We start from the raw sequence: 16,826 nt of genomic DNA on the forward strand, positions 1-16,826 counted from the left end.
CCTCCCAGACAGGCTGCAGGGACTTGCTATCCTCTCCAGATGCCACTCATTTCATAGGCTATCTTCCATAGAAAAAAAATTTCCCATGGGAACCCAAGAACACCCTCTGGGCACATTGCTTTGTCTAGAAATATCCAAGCCAGCTCTGACAAGCTAGTCCAGATGTCAGGCTGATGCAGCATTGCACACAGCCTGATATAATGCACTGCTTTGGGAACAGCATTTCTACTTGTAAACACCAACAGGAACACAAGAAACACAGGTGCTGAAACATCTGAAAAGGAGATCTCAGCAAGCCAGAGCAATCTTTGGGATTTGTGACCTGGGACTTCCCCTGCAGAGAAGCCAGTCCCTCCCTGCTGTTTGAGGATGCAGAAGGTCAAAAGGGGAGTGTCAGCTCCCCAACACAATTTCTGGCAAGGACAGATGGTTCTGTCATGAAGGAATTTTGAGACAGACCCAACTACTTCAAATTCAAACAAATGGAACAAGCAATCAAATATCAGGGGAAGGAGAGGAGGGGTGGAAGCTTGCAGAAGGGGAAGGGGGAAATCAATATTTTTACCATAAAGAAAGCCATAGTCTACCATTGACCCCTGGGACTCACTGCTTTACTGGCCAAAAAGAGAAAGAATATTGTGGTTTAAACCCCTATCATTAAGCACCCTAACCCTGGTGAGGTTCAGGTCTGAGTGCTGTGTCATCTCATATTTAGTTACTATTGCACTGCTACCTGCAGGAGAACTCACAGGTTTTTGTGGATGCCACACATGCAGTTAGAAAAGGCTTTCAGATATCTCCATAGTGGTGTGTTAGTTCCTACAGAAAATACCACTACTACCCTTGAGGTTTACACTGCCTGAATATCACAAGTCAGTGTAAACCATCAGGTCACTACGCAGAGAACTAGAGAAATTGGGGATGAATACTCACTCACAGCTTGAGGCATTTGGAAGGGAGAGTGAGAGGAGAAAATACAGAAAAATAAAGCAAAACAGGCATTTGACGAAGCCACTTGGGTCCACAAATCTTGGAAGGAAAATGAGTTGGAGACAAGAGAAAGAACAAACTCTCCAGAAAACTGTTATTTGCCCCACAAAGATTCAAAATGAACAAGGCAAGAAATGGAAGTCTGAAAACTGCTGCAAGGTTAGATGGAATTACCAAATAAGTTTAAAAAAAAGCAAAGTCATCCACCAAACTGAACTCCTAAAGTAGAACTGACTTGGAGCAAGGGAAGCATCCTTTAAGCATCCAGCAGAACTGGAGACCCAACATAAAAGCCTCTGGTGGTGCACATAATTGATTGGACATTTATGTTAGATTGCAGCTCATAGCTTATATCCATCAGCCTCACTTGCCATGAGTTCTAAGGACAGAGGAACCTGTGATTGGGAACACATCCCTGTGAACCCAACCAGCACTTCAAGAGGAAGGACATGACCAACCACAACAGCCAGATAAGTGCAGATAGACTCCTCCTGTCCCAAAGCATTACTGCAATAGTGCATCCAACAGCACAGGATTCCCAAGAACAAGTGCAAGATGCATCCACTCTTTCCATGAGTTCTAAGGACAGAGGAACCTGTGATTGGGAACACATCCCTGTGAACCCAACCAGCACTTCAAGAGGAAGGACATGACCAACCACAACAGCCAGATAAGTGCAGATAGACTCCTCCTGTCCCAAAGCATTACTGCAATAGTGCATCCAACAGCACAGGATTCCCAAGAACAAGTGCAAGATGCATCCACTCTTTTCTTTAACAATCCCCAACCACAAGCTCTTAAATATCTTTTTGCTCTTCAAAAGCATAAACAACTTCCCCCACCAGCCACAACAGACCACAAGACCTATAGCAAACATACAAATTCTTCATTCAAAATGAACAGAATTCAAACACCTCAGGAACAGATCTTGGTTTTAGGTGAATAAACTGCACCAGCTTTGACTTTTCTTTATGGCATGAGAGAACTAGGAGGATTATCTGAGCATTTCATTAACAAATTCCCTGCTGTAAGAGCAAACTTGAAATTAAGCGGTGCCCTTGATCTCTCTTCCAATGGAAGTAGCAATATTATGGCCCTCTCACTGGCTTAGGCAGCTGGAAGCATTTTGCATACAGTGAAGGCACATGAAGAAGGAGGAATATTTTTTATATCATCCTCTAGACTTGCTAGGAGGTGGACTCAAGATGACCTCTTCCAGTCTCATGTTTTAAAAAGGACTCACACACAGCAAACAACATTGTGAAAAATAAAGAAAATCACAAAATAACCACCACAGGTTCCCCTGGATACAGTGTATATATGCAAATTTATTTTTGCTGCTTTCATGCCATAGTTATGTCATCTGAAAAGAGCAAACCAAATGTGACCTTCCAGCCAGCTGCAACACAGCCACAATTGGGCTTCCAGCATCTCCTAAGGACAGCACAAGCTGGAGGCTGCAACTGTCCAAATGTTAAATACTTGTTCAGAGACATCTATATATGAGATTTCCTACAAGAAAACAAACTATCCTGCCAAGCAGACCAAGCAATTCACTCCAGCCTCACAAGCCACACTGCAGCAGAAAAGTCTGATGAAGCTTATGGGTCGCACATTTAATACTGGTCCCACACACTCCAAGACCAGTGAAAGATGTAAGTATCAATGCATGAAGCCCATAGCAAAGGTTAGGTTTTGAGCAAAGTTTTCTGCAGTCAGTCATCCTTAAACCCAACCATCAGTCCCACAGAGATGATAAGCACATAACAAGTCACGCAACACAAAATGGAAAGGTTGTCACAACTCACAGTCTGATGCCATTTCAATGCTAGGACCTGCAGTGTTTTGCCTGTCTGCATGGTTGGAGTCTGTCTTTGCACAGAATGGAGAAGGAAGTGGGGGAAAAAAGGAAGAAAAGAAGCTATGAAATAGGACTGCACAACTCAAATACAAGGACACAAAAACCCTCAAGCTGAAGAACAAGACCACACTAGTGAATACCTGCAGAACTCACCGGATCCAGTAGCTCCATCCTTGGATCAGAAAGATACACTTCCCCTTCCCTTTGTGGGAAGACACAGAAAAACTTTCTGCTTTGGTTTCCAGCATAAAAAACCCCACACCTATTAAGCACCAGGGTACTGCTCCCACCCCTCACCATGCACCTCCCCTCCTCAGCAATTGTTTTCCTCATGAGCACCACCTTCATCACTTCCATTTGGCTACTTGGCTACAGCTCAGCAAGGAGATGAGGTGCCTCATTAACCCTTCCAAAGGCTGCTCCTGGTGTGCTTACTTTTCTTTTGCAGCCAGTCAGTTGCAGTGCTCCTTTGCAGGGCAAGGAGCCTTAAAAATTTTCATTACCTTTCTGGAGAATGAACTCAATGCTACTAAAGCCCCTTGTGCTCTGCTGCCTAGGTGGGATCACAGAATCCCCTTCTCAGGGAGTTCAGTCTCTACCCTGGTTTTTCTCTCAGCAAAATGTATGTTTATCAAAGAGAAGTCTCTCACCAAAACTGTTCAGTGCATCAGCTGCTCTGACAGAACCCGAGTCAGGGGCTGATACCTATCCAGTTTCCTGACAGTCTCCATCCCTTTTTCACAGCACTGCCTCCAGCCTGCCGCTGCCTTCAGCAGCAACTGTCAAGGCTGTGGTATCTTGTGAAGGAAAGCTCTCAAATGATCTTCTGTTTCCTTGTCTCCTTGCGAGGTCACCAGGCAGAATTTCATTTCAGCATTATCAAATTGAACTACTTTGATCACTTCAGTTATTTTCTTCCTGCCTTGTGTCATTTCCCTCTTGGGAGTAAAATGCCTTTGTGCCAAATTGCAAAGCTCCTGAATGCCTTCACTGCACAGAGCTGCTGCTCCCCACTCCCAAACCAGCCAGAGGAACAGGCTGCACAAGATAATCAATGCCTGGATGTGATTGGCACACAAATGGGGAACTCAAGTGATCAGAAGGATATGAAGAAAGATATTTTATTTTATATTTTTTTGCTGAGTTTGCAGCCCCAGCAGAACCTCTTTTTCTTTTGCTTGAAAGTTTGCATCAGAAATTGGTCCATTCTGTCCATCATTTAGGAATACCTGTGGACTTCTTGGTGATGCTAATTAAGATCTCATACAGCAGCATCCAGGAGAAATGCTGCATATCTCCAGGCAGCCAATGATGGAGTGCTGTTTGGCTCATCACACCTCAGCTTGCAATGTCTAGGACAAAGCTTTCAGCACACAGGATCCTTCAGCTGGTACAGAGGACTTTAACCCTTGTCTTAGGCTGTGTCACAGCCATGGACATACCCTGATTGCTCTCCAAGCCTTCTACAGGCTCCTCAGTCAGTGTCATGTCCAGTTTGCAGTCACAGTGCTTGGTTTTACAGTTATGTTCAAATAAGCCTGGACATAAGAAACTTAAAAGGTTTCTCATAACCTTCAATACCCCAGTGCAATGCAGCTGTCTGACATAAGGGAAGAGGCATCTTGGAGAAAATAACATTCTCAGTGGCCAGGCCAGGACTGTGGGATAAATCCACTGAATAGATCTCCATAAACATATACACACAAAGATAGGTAAAATACTAATGCCATAAAATGGCAAAGCCAGAGAATTGCATTCAGTACATGCAAGATATTTCTTTGTCCTTGTCTTTTTAATATCACAACATAACTGCTTGGTTGTCTGTATCCCAAAACAAAAAATATCCACTGCAAACTCTTGTCTCCAAAGGAGGAGCACTGAGTAGCACAGACCAGAGTTACTCACCACACTGAGATGGTGCATTCTCTCACATCACACATTCCCAACACACCCCTGGACTGTTCCCATGTAGCATATGAGTATAGGACATTTGGTCTCTGGAGATGAGTTAGGAGGTGCCTTCTCACTACTACAAAAAGTTAAATTTCATTTGGCCCACAAGAATTTAATGTAAGATACCTCATCATGGCGACAGAGATTGGCAGTCATTCTGGCTATGATCTCTTATACCTGCTCTGGTGGCAACGGAAACCACACTGCACCTCTCATCTCATCCTTTCCTTTCCTTTTGGCAAGTTTTGGAAAGCTGAAACAGTGAATTTACTCCAGCAGCAAAGCTTATCCACAGTAACACAAGCTGTTGTAGGAAGATTGGCTTCATTCCTCCCTCCCCCCTTCCACCACTCCATCAGGCTGAGCACACTTCTGGGCAGCTACCACTGAAGTTTCTTCCAAACATGAGTTTAATTTGTGTTGTACATGACATAAGCCCCCAACTGGAGCTGACCTGCTAGCATCTAGCTTATTTGTAGCTGAATAAGCAAAACAACCTTTTGCTTTCTACCTATTAGGTCAGTGACATTGATTTCCCCTGACTGCAATGGCTGCAGATCTTTACACATAGAAAAGGGAGAATTGAAAATCCACACATTGTTCAGGGAGCTGCTGTGTGCTGTGGGAAGTGGAAATTCAGGGTTGCTTTCCCTTTTCAGGCTTGCATGATTGGCTGGTCGTCACTGAGCCCCTGTCCTCAGCTGTCCTCAGCTATTCACATCTTCTCAAGACACATTATCCATGGTCGACAGAGATAAATAATTAAGTCAGAGGGATGCACTAGGACTTGTGAAGGTGACATTTGGAATATCAGCAGAAGAAAAGAGTGTTGCAACTCCTTTTCATGTTCAGAGGTCTGCTCCTTTTAGTGTCAAGTCCTTGGTTCATTTGCTGTTGTCACAATCATTAATGTCATTAGCAGCTTCTGTGCTCTGAGGATGCAGATGGCATTAAATGGCCTGAAACAAATTCTAGACCATGGGCTTGGCTATGAACTGCCTCGTCCAAAACACTAGGCACCCAATACAATCCTCTCCCAACCCTCCAGTGTGACTGGACACCACAAGAGCCACGTCCTCCTGGATAAGAGGCTGTAGGTTCACAGTCAAGTCAGCACTTGAGGCAGTAACATCAGAAAGACTCTCCTACACATGCACTCTTGAACTCCAGAGCTTTGTTTTCTCCAGATGGAAAGAACAGACCTGGTGTCAGAATCAGGAAGATCCTCTCACTGAAAGAAAGGTCTGAGTGCCTGCAGCAGGTATTGGATACCGACAAAGCACGTCAGACACCCTCCATTAACTGTCTTCTTAATAAAAGTCTTCAAAGTACATTAGTATTAGAAAGGCACCAAAGAAACCTTTAATCATGATAGCAACCATTCATTTGGGCCAGGGCAGTGAAATTGGTTTATTATATGCTGCTCTTCAGATGCAGTTTGCCTCTATACTTAGAAAATGTCAATTAATTTATGGACATAGAGCTTTTATTCCTCTCCTGATAGCTGGCACATCCTCTCCCCATTTCAATTTGTTGGCTCACTTTCTTATGTGAAAGTCAGAAGAAAAGGGGCATGCAGATCACCCTGGGAAGTTATTGGTCAGACAGGGAGAACTGAAACTGCCTTTAATTGTCCAGGAAAGTGTCTGAGCTCAACCTCAGCAGTCAGACATCACCTGGGGAGCTTAGGGGAGCTGTAAGACTCATGGTTATGAGGCAGGTTTAATATTGCACAGTGCTGAGAGACTAGCTTCAATTGAAGAAGATGGCCATCCTATAAACTCTGTAGCATTTATGGCATTTTGACATTCGAAAGAGAAATCCAGAACACTCATTTAGGATTAGGAGAGCAGACTTCACTCATATCCCTCTCCTGCTTCTAACAAAGGGCAGCTGCTCCTGGCAGTTTATCTCAGTTACCCTTGTATTAGTGGACACACATTGGAAATTCCCTTCATGGACAACCTGTCTCCCTGTGCCTTTTCCTTTCCCAAGTCTGGGGAAACCACAGATAGTCAAAATACAGGATGGTTCAACCCTGAAAGGAAGGTGGGTTCCGTTTCCTTTCCCACTTAATCCTCTGCAACTTCTCCCTGCTGACACTGGCTGTTATGACCTCCACAACTGCACATTGCCTCTCCAGCCCCAGGGTTGGGATGAGAGGTCCTGACACTTCACACACAGCTGACAATTGCTGTAAAAGAGGGATGCAAGGACAGGCAGCCGCTCATGCTATGAGATAGCTGTAAGCTACAAAGCTAAAAATTGCTAACAGTTCCTTGAGAAATAATGCCAGAAAGGCTTGTCATAGCTTGGGAACGTGGGCCTAGACATGGTTTGGTTTTGAGAATGATTTTTAAAATATGTTCCCAAGTTCTCAGCAGTTTCAGCCTGCTTTGAGCACTAATCGTGTTGCTCTATTTACTCCATGCAGGATTACAGGGTCAACATCTTCCTGAGACAGCAGTGGAATGACCCACGGCTGGCATACAATGAGTACCCTGATGACTCCCTGGACTTGGACCCCTCTATGCTGGATTCCATCTGGAAACCTGACTTGTTCTTTGCTAATGAGAAAGGGGCCCATTTCCATGAGATTACCACAGACAACAAGCTGCTGAGGATCTCCCGGAATGGCAATGTCCTCTACAGCATCAGGTGAGGTGACTCCATGGGAAGAGCTCCACCAAGGTAGGGAAGGGCACAGCTAAACTCCTGTGGTTCAAGTCTAGACTTTGAGCATGCTGTTGGATAAAAGAAAATTAGGGCTTTTTTAAAGTGGGTGATCACATAATTAGGAGTATCATAGCAATATGGTGGGAAGGGACCTCTTCTAAAGCATATTGAGACAGAGGGTTGGTCTGGGAAGAAGTCATCTACCTTTCTAATCTCAAGGACTTCTGTTCCTTACTAATAGATTCCTTATCATCCCTAATGTAAAATTACTTGAGATATTTTATAATAGCAGAAGCCTAAAACCAATTGTACTGTGTGAAAACCAGTAGAAGCTCGTGAAAACTCTATTTTCAAAACTGCAACATTTCCTGACAAAAAAAAAATTAGGGAAACTGCTAAGCTGAGCTCCACGACTTTATCTCAGCTTAATTCTTCCCAGTTATGCCTTTATTGCCAGGTCCAAGAGTCCAACAGTGAAGCTGAACTAATTGCACTGAATTTCCCATAGGAAATCAATCCAATCCCCCACCTTCACTTCCAACCCTATCTACTCTTTATTTGAGATTGATAAAATTAAGACCAAACTTCATGAGCTTAAAGAGGGAAAGTTTAAGTTTATTCTGAAGACTTTTTCACCTCATATATGATGTAAATTTGCCTATGGTACATACTCCCCATCTCACACTGCAGGTCCCAGTGGAAGCCATGGGGAAGAAAAAGCAATGTGGAGCAGTAAAATGGAAAATAAACAGCTTAATGTTGCAAAGTAGACACCCTCCATCAACCATCAAGGTGGTTCCAGCCCAAAGACTAGCTCCCTGATGGCCAAAACAAGAAGAGAATTGCCATACATGTTGGCTGAGCATGGAAACCTCACATTTCTTAATTTCTTAAACAAGGCAGGTAGTAAAACTGCCATCAGCAACTTGGCAGTGAGCATGGTACAGAGTCCTGTTCCAGATGGGTTTGCAGGAGCTCAGAGGGGAAATACTGAGTCACACCAGCCCTGGGGTTGCTCTGCAAAACAGCAGTGACTCAGTGGGGGACATAGAGCAATGTGTCTGAGTTGGTCATTGTTTTCAAGGCAAAAACTTGAAAATAATTCTGTTCTTGTTTGTAAATATAAAAGAGCTTTTCTATCTCACTCATCTCCAAATGAAAATACAAGCTTATTTTTAAAGTAAATCTTCCTGTGAAAATTTAAAAGAAAGTGGATATTCCTGATGGAAGAGCACAATGCAAATGCAAAGAGCTTGCAAAGAGAGAAATAGTCTTTCCCTTTAAAAGAAAAAAAAATCAATCTAAAGTGCTCTGCCATTTTCTAACTAGCACTTTGCTACTAGTATTGGCAATAATCAAACTCTACTCAAGGCACTTACAAGAAGGTTGACTCTGTCCCATGAAGCCAAGACTCAGCACCTCAGCACTGGGTTTATCTAAAATCTCCCTTGAGGATTTCACTCTGATCACTTGCCAGCACACATTTGTCCAGCATGTGCTCAGCACCTCATGACCTAGTCATAGCCACAGACACCCCTGTTCCACATCACACAGATATTTACAGTCAATTCTTCTCCAGAGGCTTGTCCAAAGATGTAACTGAAGGCTGATCCCTCTAGTTGATCCAGGATGGAGTTCCCTGCCAGAGATGCAATGAGAAAAACAAAGTGGGTGAAGGCTAGTGGTGACTCTTTAGTAAAATGCTGTTTAAATGCAGAAAGTGCAGCTGTTTTCATAAAGAGGAAACTTGAATCAGTTGATTCTTTCTACTGTCACATCTTCTGTCCCAACATGCCTCAAACTCAAGCATTGAATTTCTTCCAACATAAGGTTTTAAATTAAAGTATCTTTCTCTCCTGATAAGTTTCTTGTGAGTCTGATGATAGAAAAATTGAATTTCTCTCCCCCAGGTAATTTTGCTATTTCTACAACAAGGCAAAAAGCTGAAAACCCTAACCACTCCAGAGAACAGCATTTTCAACATTATCAAACCACATAACTCAAGTCTAACTATCTGAGGGAAATCATTTAGTATCAGCTTGTTGAACCAAACAAACATTTTAAGCATAGATCATGGTACAGGGCAGCACAGCAATATACTACAGAAAGTGGAGCCTGCACCTAGTGGAAAATGGAGACAGAAGTAGAGGTCTCAAGGGGCTTGGCAGGAATTCAGGAAGATACAAAGGTTCATATTGACTTAGCACAGGGCGTTTTCACTGCAGAAAATCCCACTGAAATGTCTCTTTCCTCCCACAGAAGCATATGATCCCAATCAAATTTTTTATTCATTTGCTTTTAATGACACAGGAATGTTCTGTTCAAACAGTCCCAGTCTCTAGAAATGCATCTGGAGGGTCCAGAGAATGGGTTTGGGCTTGTTGCTAATCCAGACTGTTATGAACCTGAGGCAAGAAATGAAAACTGAAGCAGCAGAACTGTTTGGTGTGGGAACTTTTTGTTCTGCACAGACTAAAACAACATTGCAATGAAATGCCATCTGCAGCAGACAGCTCTGCTGGGAATTATATCACAGACCCAAATGTTCAGCATTTCTGATGCTTTCCAACACCACATGTGAGAGCACAGGCAGGGAAGCAGTGAATGATCCATCATTTCCCCCAGGACACCAGTGTGTCTTGGGCAAGGTACCAGGCTGTTTGCAATCTTGGATATCTGAGAGGATTCACCTCTCATCCGTACCTCAAACTGCTTGGCATTCCCCTGTGCTGTCTTTTCTCCTCAGGATCACGCTGACTCTGGCCTGTCCCATGGACCTGAAGAACTTCCCCATGGATGTACAGACGTGCATCATGCAGTTAGAAAGCTGTGAGTCCTGTGCACATCTCTGTTTTGGAGATGAGACAATGTGTTTTCCCTCTCTCTCTGCCATCTCCTTTCCCAGCTGCAATCCATTCCCGTCCCAGCCTTCACTGTAGGCTTGCTCGAGAACCTCTTGCTCTGGATTTTCCATTCATTCAGCACATGTGGCATTTGCTAGAGAAGCCAAACCTTAAAAGATCCCATGTGAGGAGCCCTGGCTTGTATTTACATTGGCCTTTCACTTTGGAGGAGACATGTGAAAGTGCTTTCAGCTGTAAGTGGGATTTTTTCTCTCTGGATGAACATCTGCCCCTTGTACATGTTGCTAGTCCCAAAGGAGGCAAAAATTATGAGGTTTTTTCAGAGAAAGAGGTCAAGTTGGAAAAAGTAGAAAACAGCTCAACAAGCTAAATTCAAGGGAAAAAAAAAAAGGTGATTTATTGCAGACAATCTATTTCACACCATTGCAGCTCCAGTGCAGGTCATTGCCCTGGCTCAGTTTTGCTTCAAACCAAATCCCATTCATGACAACACTGCCAAGGAAGGCCAGGATGTGCCCCTGCCTCCAAGAATCACTCTCTTCTACAACTCTGTCCATTTCCAGACCAGTATGTATTGTGTTTTACTTGGGTTTTTGTCCTCTCCTCTCAACAGTTGGCTACACAATGAATGATCTCATATTTGAGTGGCAAGAAAAAGGAGCAGTGCAAGTTGCTGATGGGCTGACATTGCCTCAGTTTATCCTCAAAGAAGAAAAAGACTTGAGGTACTGCACAAAGCACTACAACACAGGTCAGTGCTGTTTACCCTTAGCTGCTGGGTTGAGTAGAGAGGAATTCAGGATAGTGCATTTGTCAGAGTCTCTGGCTATGTCTAAGGGAAGTCTGGTGGTACAAATCTTGTCCTAGACATCTAGGGAAAACAGATATATAAATGCACATGTTGTCAGTAAATATACATCTATATAGCCAATGAAAAGATAATGGACCCAAATGTGTGAAACCCTCTTGTCCCCAGTAATATCTGCATCAATTCAAGAGTGTTCTGGACCTTCTCTCCCAGAATCTTCTGTCTTTGAAATTTAAGTGACAAAGTACATACTGCCAAGAGCTTTCCTTGCTATGTCTGTTCTGATGTTCACATAATCCTAGAATGGTTTGGGTTGGAAGGGGCCTTAAAGACAATCCATTTCCAAATCCCCTGCCATGGACATGGACACTTTCCACTGAACCCGGTTGCTCCAAGCCCCATCCAATCTGGCCTTGAACACTTTCAGGGCCGGGGCAGCCACAGCTTCTCTGGGCAACCTGTGCTAGTGCCTCAGCACCTCACAGGAAATAATTTCTTCCCAACGTCTAATCTACACCTGATCTCTTTCAGTTTGAAGCCATTCCCCGTTGTCCTTTCACTACATGCCCTTGCAGAACTGTTCATTTCCTCCTCTAACAAGACTCCAGTGCTAGGCAATGCAAGGAAAATCCCCAGACATTATCTGAAAACAGGAGGCTCACCATGTCTTTCCAGTAATCTTCCATGTATCTCCTGTCCTTCTCAGGCAAGTTCACCTGTATAGAAGCTCGTTTCCACCTGGAGAGGCAGATGGGCTATTACTTGATCCAGATGTACATCCCCAGCCTTCTCATTGTCATTCTGTCCTGGATCTCTTTCTGGATCAATATGGATGCTGCACCTGCTCGTGTTGGCCTGGGGATCACCACAGTGCTCACTATGACCACGCAGAGCTCTGGATCCCGAGCATCACTGCCCAAGGTAGGGAACACTCTTGACTTCACCAGGGGGAAAACATGCACCTTCTGGGGACAGCACATAAGTAAATCACCACACAGATCCTTATGCTCAACACAAGAGGCATTCTGCTGCCATTGCATTATTCCAGTTAAAGGGCAAGCAGAACAAATTCCAGTCCCACCCTGCAAAAATTTTAGATTCTCTATGACTAGCAGCAGAACTTGCCCTAAGATTCAGCACTCACCACAGCTCCCAGTAACCAGGAGCTCTGTAACTCACAAACCCCTGCAACAAACACACACTGATATGCACTCTACAGTCTATCTTCTTATTCACTTGACCATCATACTTTTATAGCAGTACTGAATTTCCCTTTGTGAAGGGTTTCTGGAGTGATCAGATCGGATTACTCTTTTCCTTGCATATAAACAATCACAACCAAGACCTGGATAAATTAAAAACTGTGGAATTATTGCTACTTAAGAGCCCAGCAACAGTTTCAGTGACCTGATAATACATTCATGTTAAATGAGCTAGATTCTTGTATCCAAGAGCAGATACCAACCATATCACAGGTTGATCAACTCCTTCCAAAGACCTTGGGGGTAACATGTAAAATGGCAAGTAAAAAGGCATTTGAGTGAAGAAGGCACTCCATCTCAGTCTCTTTCTCTGACTCCTAGGTCTCCTATGTGAAGGCCATAGACATCTGGATGGCTGTGTGCTTGCTGTTTGTGTTCTCTGCACTTCTAGAGTATGCTGCTGTCAACTTCGTGTCTCGGCAGCACAAAGAGCTGCTCAGGTTCAGAAGGAAGAGGAGGCATCATAAGGTAATACATAAAGCATGAAGGACCAGCTGGAATCTGTCCCAGCTGAACTTCATGGTCAACTGAACCAAACCATTAGCTCCCAGGGAAGTCCTCAGTATATGGTCAGATGTTAAGGAGGCTCACACATCAAAAACCAGGGCTACCTCAATGAATTATTTCTCTTCCAACAGCCTGCTGACCCCAGGAGTCGAGCAGGCTGGGTTCTGTTAGCTAGCCAAGTGGTCTAAACCAAAAGGGTTGTTCTCAACAGAAAAATTTTCACGCAGCAATGTTCTGGTCTAAGTTCTCCTCTTCAGTAGAAGCAGCCAGGGCTGAGGGGGAAGGCAGGCAGGGAGGTGTAAGGGATGTCTATCAGAGAATACCATCCCCCAGTAAGACAGCCAACATGAGCCTGGAGGTAAGTGACACCTCTTTTGTATCTGTCATCTTCGTGTTCAAAAGCATCTGCTTTTCAGACTGACTGCAAATTCCTCTTGGAAGGAAAGAGCTTTATTCTCAGCCTTAGCCTTGCTCCATGCTTACCTGCCACGACTGATGCCAGTCTGAGCATGCATGTGTCGCATTGACTGCATCTCCTGCAGCCTGGGCTCTACTGGCTTTGAGGCTGAGCTGCCACAGCAATGATGTCACTTCACAGCCATAAAGGTGGCTGTGATCACAAGGCCAAAGGCACTTAGAAATAGCCCTTGATTAACTAGTAGAATCACGAAGGTGTTGGCAAGTTTACAGCATCAGGCCTGAGAGGTTGCCTTCTGGATAGCATTAACAAACAGTGTGTTTGCTAGGAAAGAAAAACAAAGAAAAATTTGCTGATGAAAATTTGAAGCGAGCCCCTAGGTGACCAACAAGGTCTGACTTAAATATTCCTATTAGGTATTTGTCTCCCTCTAGTTTAAAGACTTCTTCATGGTCTAGACCATCCAGAGATCCCCCATTCCATCATTTCACTGTTCCAGATGTTAGAAGTCTTTCCCAGGGCCTAAGCTGTCCTACAGCAGTTCACAGTGTGTGCTTGGAGAACTGCCACCATTCCAGGAGGCAGTGGGGGCTGAGGAGCAGGAATCCCTGTATTTTTGTAGGTCTGCCTCTCTCTTCTTCAGTCACCTTATCTACAAAACAGGATAACATTTTTCACTAGTGCCCAACCCGGTCAGGACCAGGGATGAAAAGTGGGTGCCTCAGTGCATTCAGTTCTTCATCTGCATTCAGGCATCCTCTCTCTGGATCTGTGCTGTTGTATGCAGATCAGTCTGTTGATTAAACAATAAGGAAAAAAAAAAGCCATGAATACACAGATGAGTTTAAGAGATATTTGCCAGAGCTGTTCCACTGATCACAAGCTACTTGTACTGTCCCTGCCCAATCTCACAGCAATTTAATTGGAACAAAGCATAAACAAAAACACTTGCAAAAGCAAAATGAACAAGGTTTGCAGGCTCATCAGGAAACTAAGAGCTGACTGCAAATATCCAAATGGGTTGCTGCAGCTGCCAAAGAACCTAATTGCTCTGTTCTGACCAGATGTGCCAGTGCATGTGTGTTTATGCAACCAGAAAAGAGCAGAGGCAATTTTACCCAAACCCCTGTAATACAGACATGATGAAAAGGTCCTTAAGCTCTGAGCATCTCGGAAAGAAAACCCATGCACATATTACTAGCTGCATGGAGGAAACCAGTCAAGGAAAGGGGGACAAGTTAGAGGTGAGAGACACCTTTGCAAAACTCTACCTGATGCCCCAGAGCTGAGGGATGCCAGTGTCCACTGTCCCCAGTGCAGCTTCTGACACCACCTGGATCTCTCACAATACCTTGTGCCAGTACTGGCAGGAGTTTCCTGCATGGCCAGAGGTGTCTACAAGACCCCCAGGCAGTGAGAATGTCCAAAGTAGCCCCTGCAGCCTGTACTGCTTCAGGTGCCCATCCTCACCTGCTGCCAGCACCTTGTCTGCAGTGCAGGTTCTGACTGCCCAAAAAGTAGACTACCTGCATTGCCAGTCTGAGAAAATCAGCCTTCTAACTCAAAAATCCACCCCAAGAGAGCCAGGAGAAGAGTTTCTGTGAGCCTTGGCTCCCAGCTCACATCTCTCATTAGATGTTCAGCACCTGGACTCACCCAGCCCTCAGAGGAGCTGGATCCTAATTTTTGATCCCTCAATTTTTCCAAGCAGTGCACTGCCCCTTGCAGGGACATTGTTAGGAGGCAAAGACATTTAAGGATTGTCAAGTCTTAGATGTCAGGGACCAGAGATACACCAAGAGGATACAAACAGAGCTGGGAAAAATAATCCTAATTGTCTCAGGCAGGACTCTCAAACAAATAAACCTGCTGATAGGTCACACAACCCCCCAGCTTACTGTCCTGCACCCCACCAAAAAAAAAAAAAACACCACAAAATACAAAATCAGAACAAAAAAGAAAGCTTGATTTTATTTGGGTAGATTTGTTTTGCTCAGATATGCCAGTGTCCTCTCTGTCCTGCTCCCCCACCCCAGTCCTCCCATCCCATGCAGCTGCCTGCAGGATGCTGGAGCCATCCAGAAAAGACACTCTGCAAGGGATACAGGGCAGCAGGCTACAGCAGGCAGGTGGGCTATGAGGGAGGGGGCTGGTAGGTCAGTGTTGGGACACAGGTCAGTGTTGGGGGACACAGCATGGATCACCCTCCACGATGATTAATTAGTCTGGTCTAACAGCCTTGGTGACCCGCAGTCAAGAGACTTGGGTTTCTGAGCCTGCCTCTGCAAGTCACTGCTTGTATTCCTTTGGTCAAACTTGGTTTTCCCTGTGGTCAATAAAATAGGGTTAAATCATTCTGAGAAGCCAGCAAGGCCTCCACCAAATAAACAGCCACACCATTTGCCTTTAGACTGCAAAAGAAATTATTTTCTTGCCTCAATAACTGGCATTATCACAAGTAGCCGTGTCTTACTGTTGACCCACAGAAGGGCACTTCTGTTCCTCACCTAAAAGTTGGCTTGTGGGGAGGGCTGTGGGGCTGGGGAGTGCCATGGGCAGGTGAGCAGAGGGCTGGTTGCACGTTGCCTGCAGAGCTCTTTTCCTGGACAGGGCTTGGCTCCTGCACATCCATGTAACTCTGTAGGAAAGTCTTGTGCTGCAGCTTTGACTACGTGAGTTACATGGAGCCCACTCCTTCTGGGCAAGCTGAAACTGCACAGGCAAAGCAAAGAAGGTGCTAATAGGAGGGGGGGAGGGAGAGGCAGAAGCAAAACAGGGGATGCAATTGGAAAAATGAAAGCAGTACCATAAACCCTTCAATACGTCCAAGAGCTCAGTGGGGTGGAAGTCAGTCTCGTTCTCCACGGGGTGTCTGGATCCCCTGATTTGCATCTGTGCATCACACAGCTGGCACCCTCTATAAGGCTGATCTCCCAAGAGCAGGTGGTTTGTCCCAGGGTGCTGAGGTCGGGGCATGGTGGAGAGCAGGAAGCTGTGAGCGGAGAGCCTTATAGCGAGGGTGCACTGTCTATATCTCATTTTAAGTAGAGTCCCATGCTGAATCTGTTTCAGGAAGATGAAGCTGGCGAAGGCAGGTTCAATTTCACTGCCTATGGGATGGGACCAGCTTGCCTACAAGCCAAGGATGGCATCTCTGTCAAGGGCGCCAACAACAACAACACGGCCAACCCTGTGCCGCCGCCGTCACGCTCTCCCGAGGAGATGCGAAAGCTCTTCATTCAGAGAGCCAAGAAGATCGACAAGATCTCCCGCATTGGCTTCCCCATGGCTTTCCTCATCTTCAACATTTTCTACTGGATCATCTACAAGATCGTCCGCAGAGAGGATGTGCACAACCAGTGAGGGAAGTGGAGCAGCCGGGAGGGAGCGAGCAATCCTTTATATATGTGCAATAGCAATGCAGCAATGCATGAATTTAAGAATGCGGCAATATCTACTAAAAAATAAAAAAAAAGGGGGGGGGGGG

The 16,826-nt window shown here is 44.9% G+C and overlaps 1 protein-coding gene across 2 annotated transcripts in view; it reads left to right on the forward strand.

Moving 5' to 3' along the window:
* GLRA1 (glycine receptor, alpha 1) overlaps nt 1-16,702 on the forward strand; it is a 37,540-nt gene extending 20,838 nt beyond the window's left edge. For both annotated transcript variants that reach the window (XM_009070664.1, XM_009070661.1), the window contains exons 4-9: nt 7,239-7,462; nt 10,227-10,309; nt 10,958-11,095; nt 11,859-12,073; nt 12,736-12,882; nt 16,412-16,702. In XM_009070664.1, the coding sequence (XP_009068912.1) occupies nt 7,239-7,462; nt 10,227-10,309; nt 10,958-11,095; nt 11,859-12,073; nt 12,736-12,882; nt 16,412-16,702 (1,098 nt within the window). The remainder of the gene's footprint in view (nt 1-7,238; nt 7,463-10,226; nt 10,310-10,957; nt 11,096-11,858; nt 12,074-12,735; nt 12,883-16,411) is intronic.
* Nucleotides 16,703-16,826: the final 124 nt, after the last annotated feature.

This window comes from Acanthisitta chloris, unplaced genomic scaffold, assembly GCF_000695815.1.
Source record: "Acanthisitta chloris isolate BGI_N310 unplaced genomic scaffold, ASM69581v1 scaffold27612, whole genome shotgun sequence".
In the NCBI taxonomy this organism is placed as follows: Eukaryota; Metazoa; Chordata; class Aves; order Passeriformes; family Acanthisittidae; genus Acanthisitta; species Acanthisitta chloris.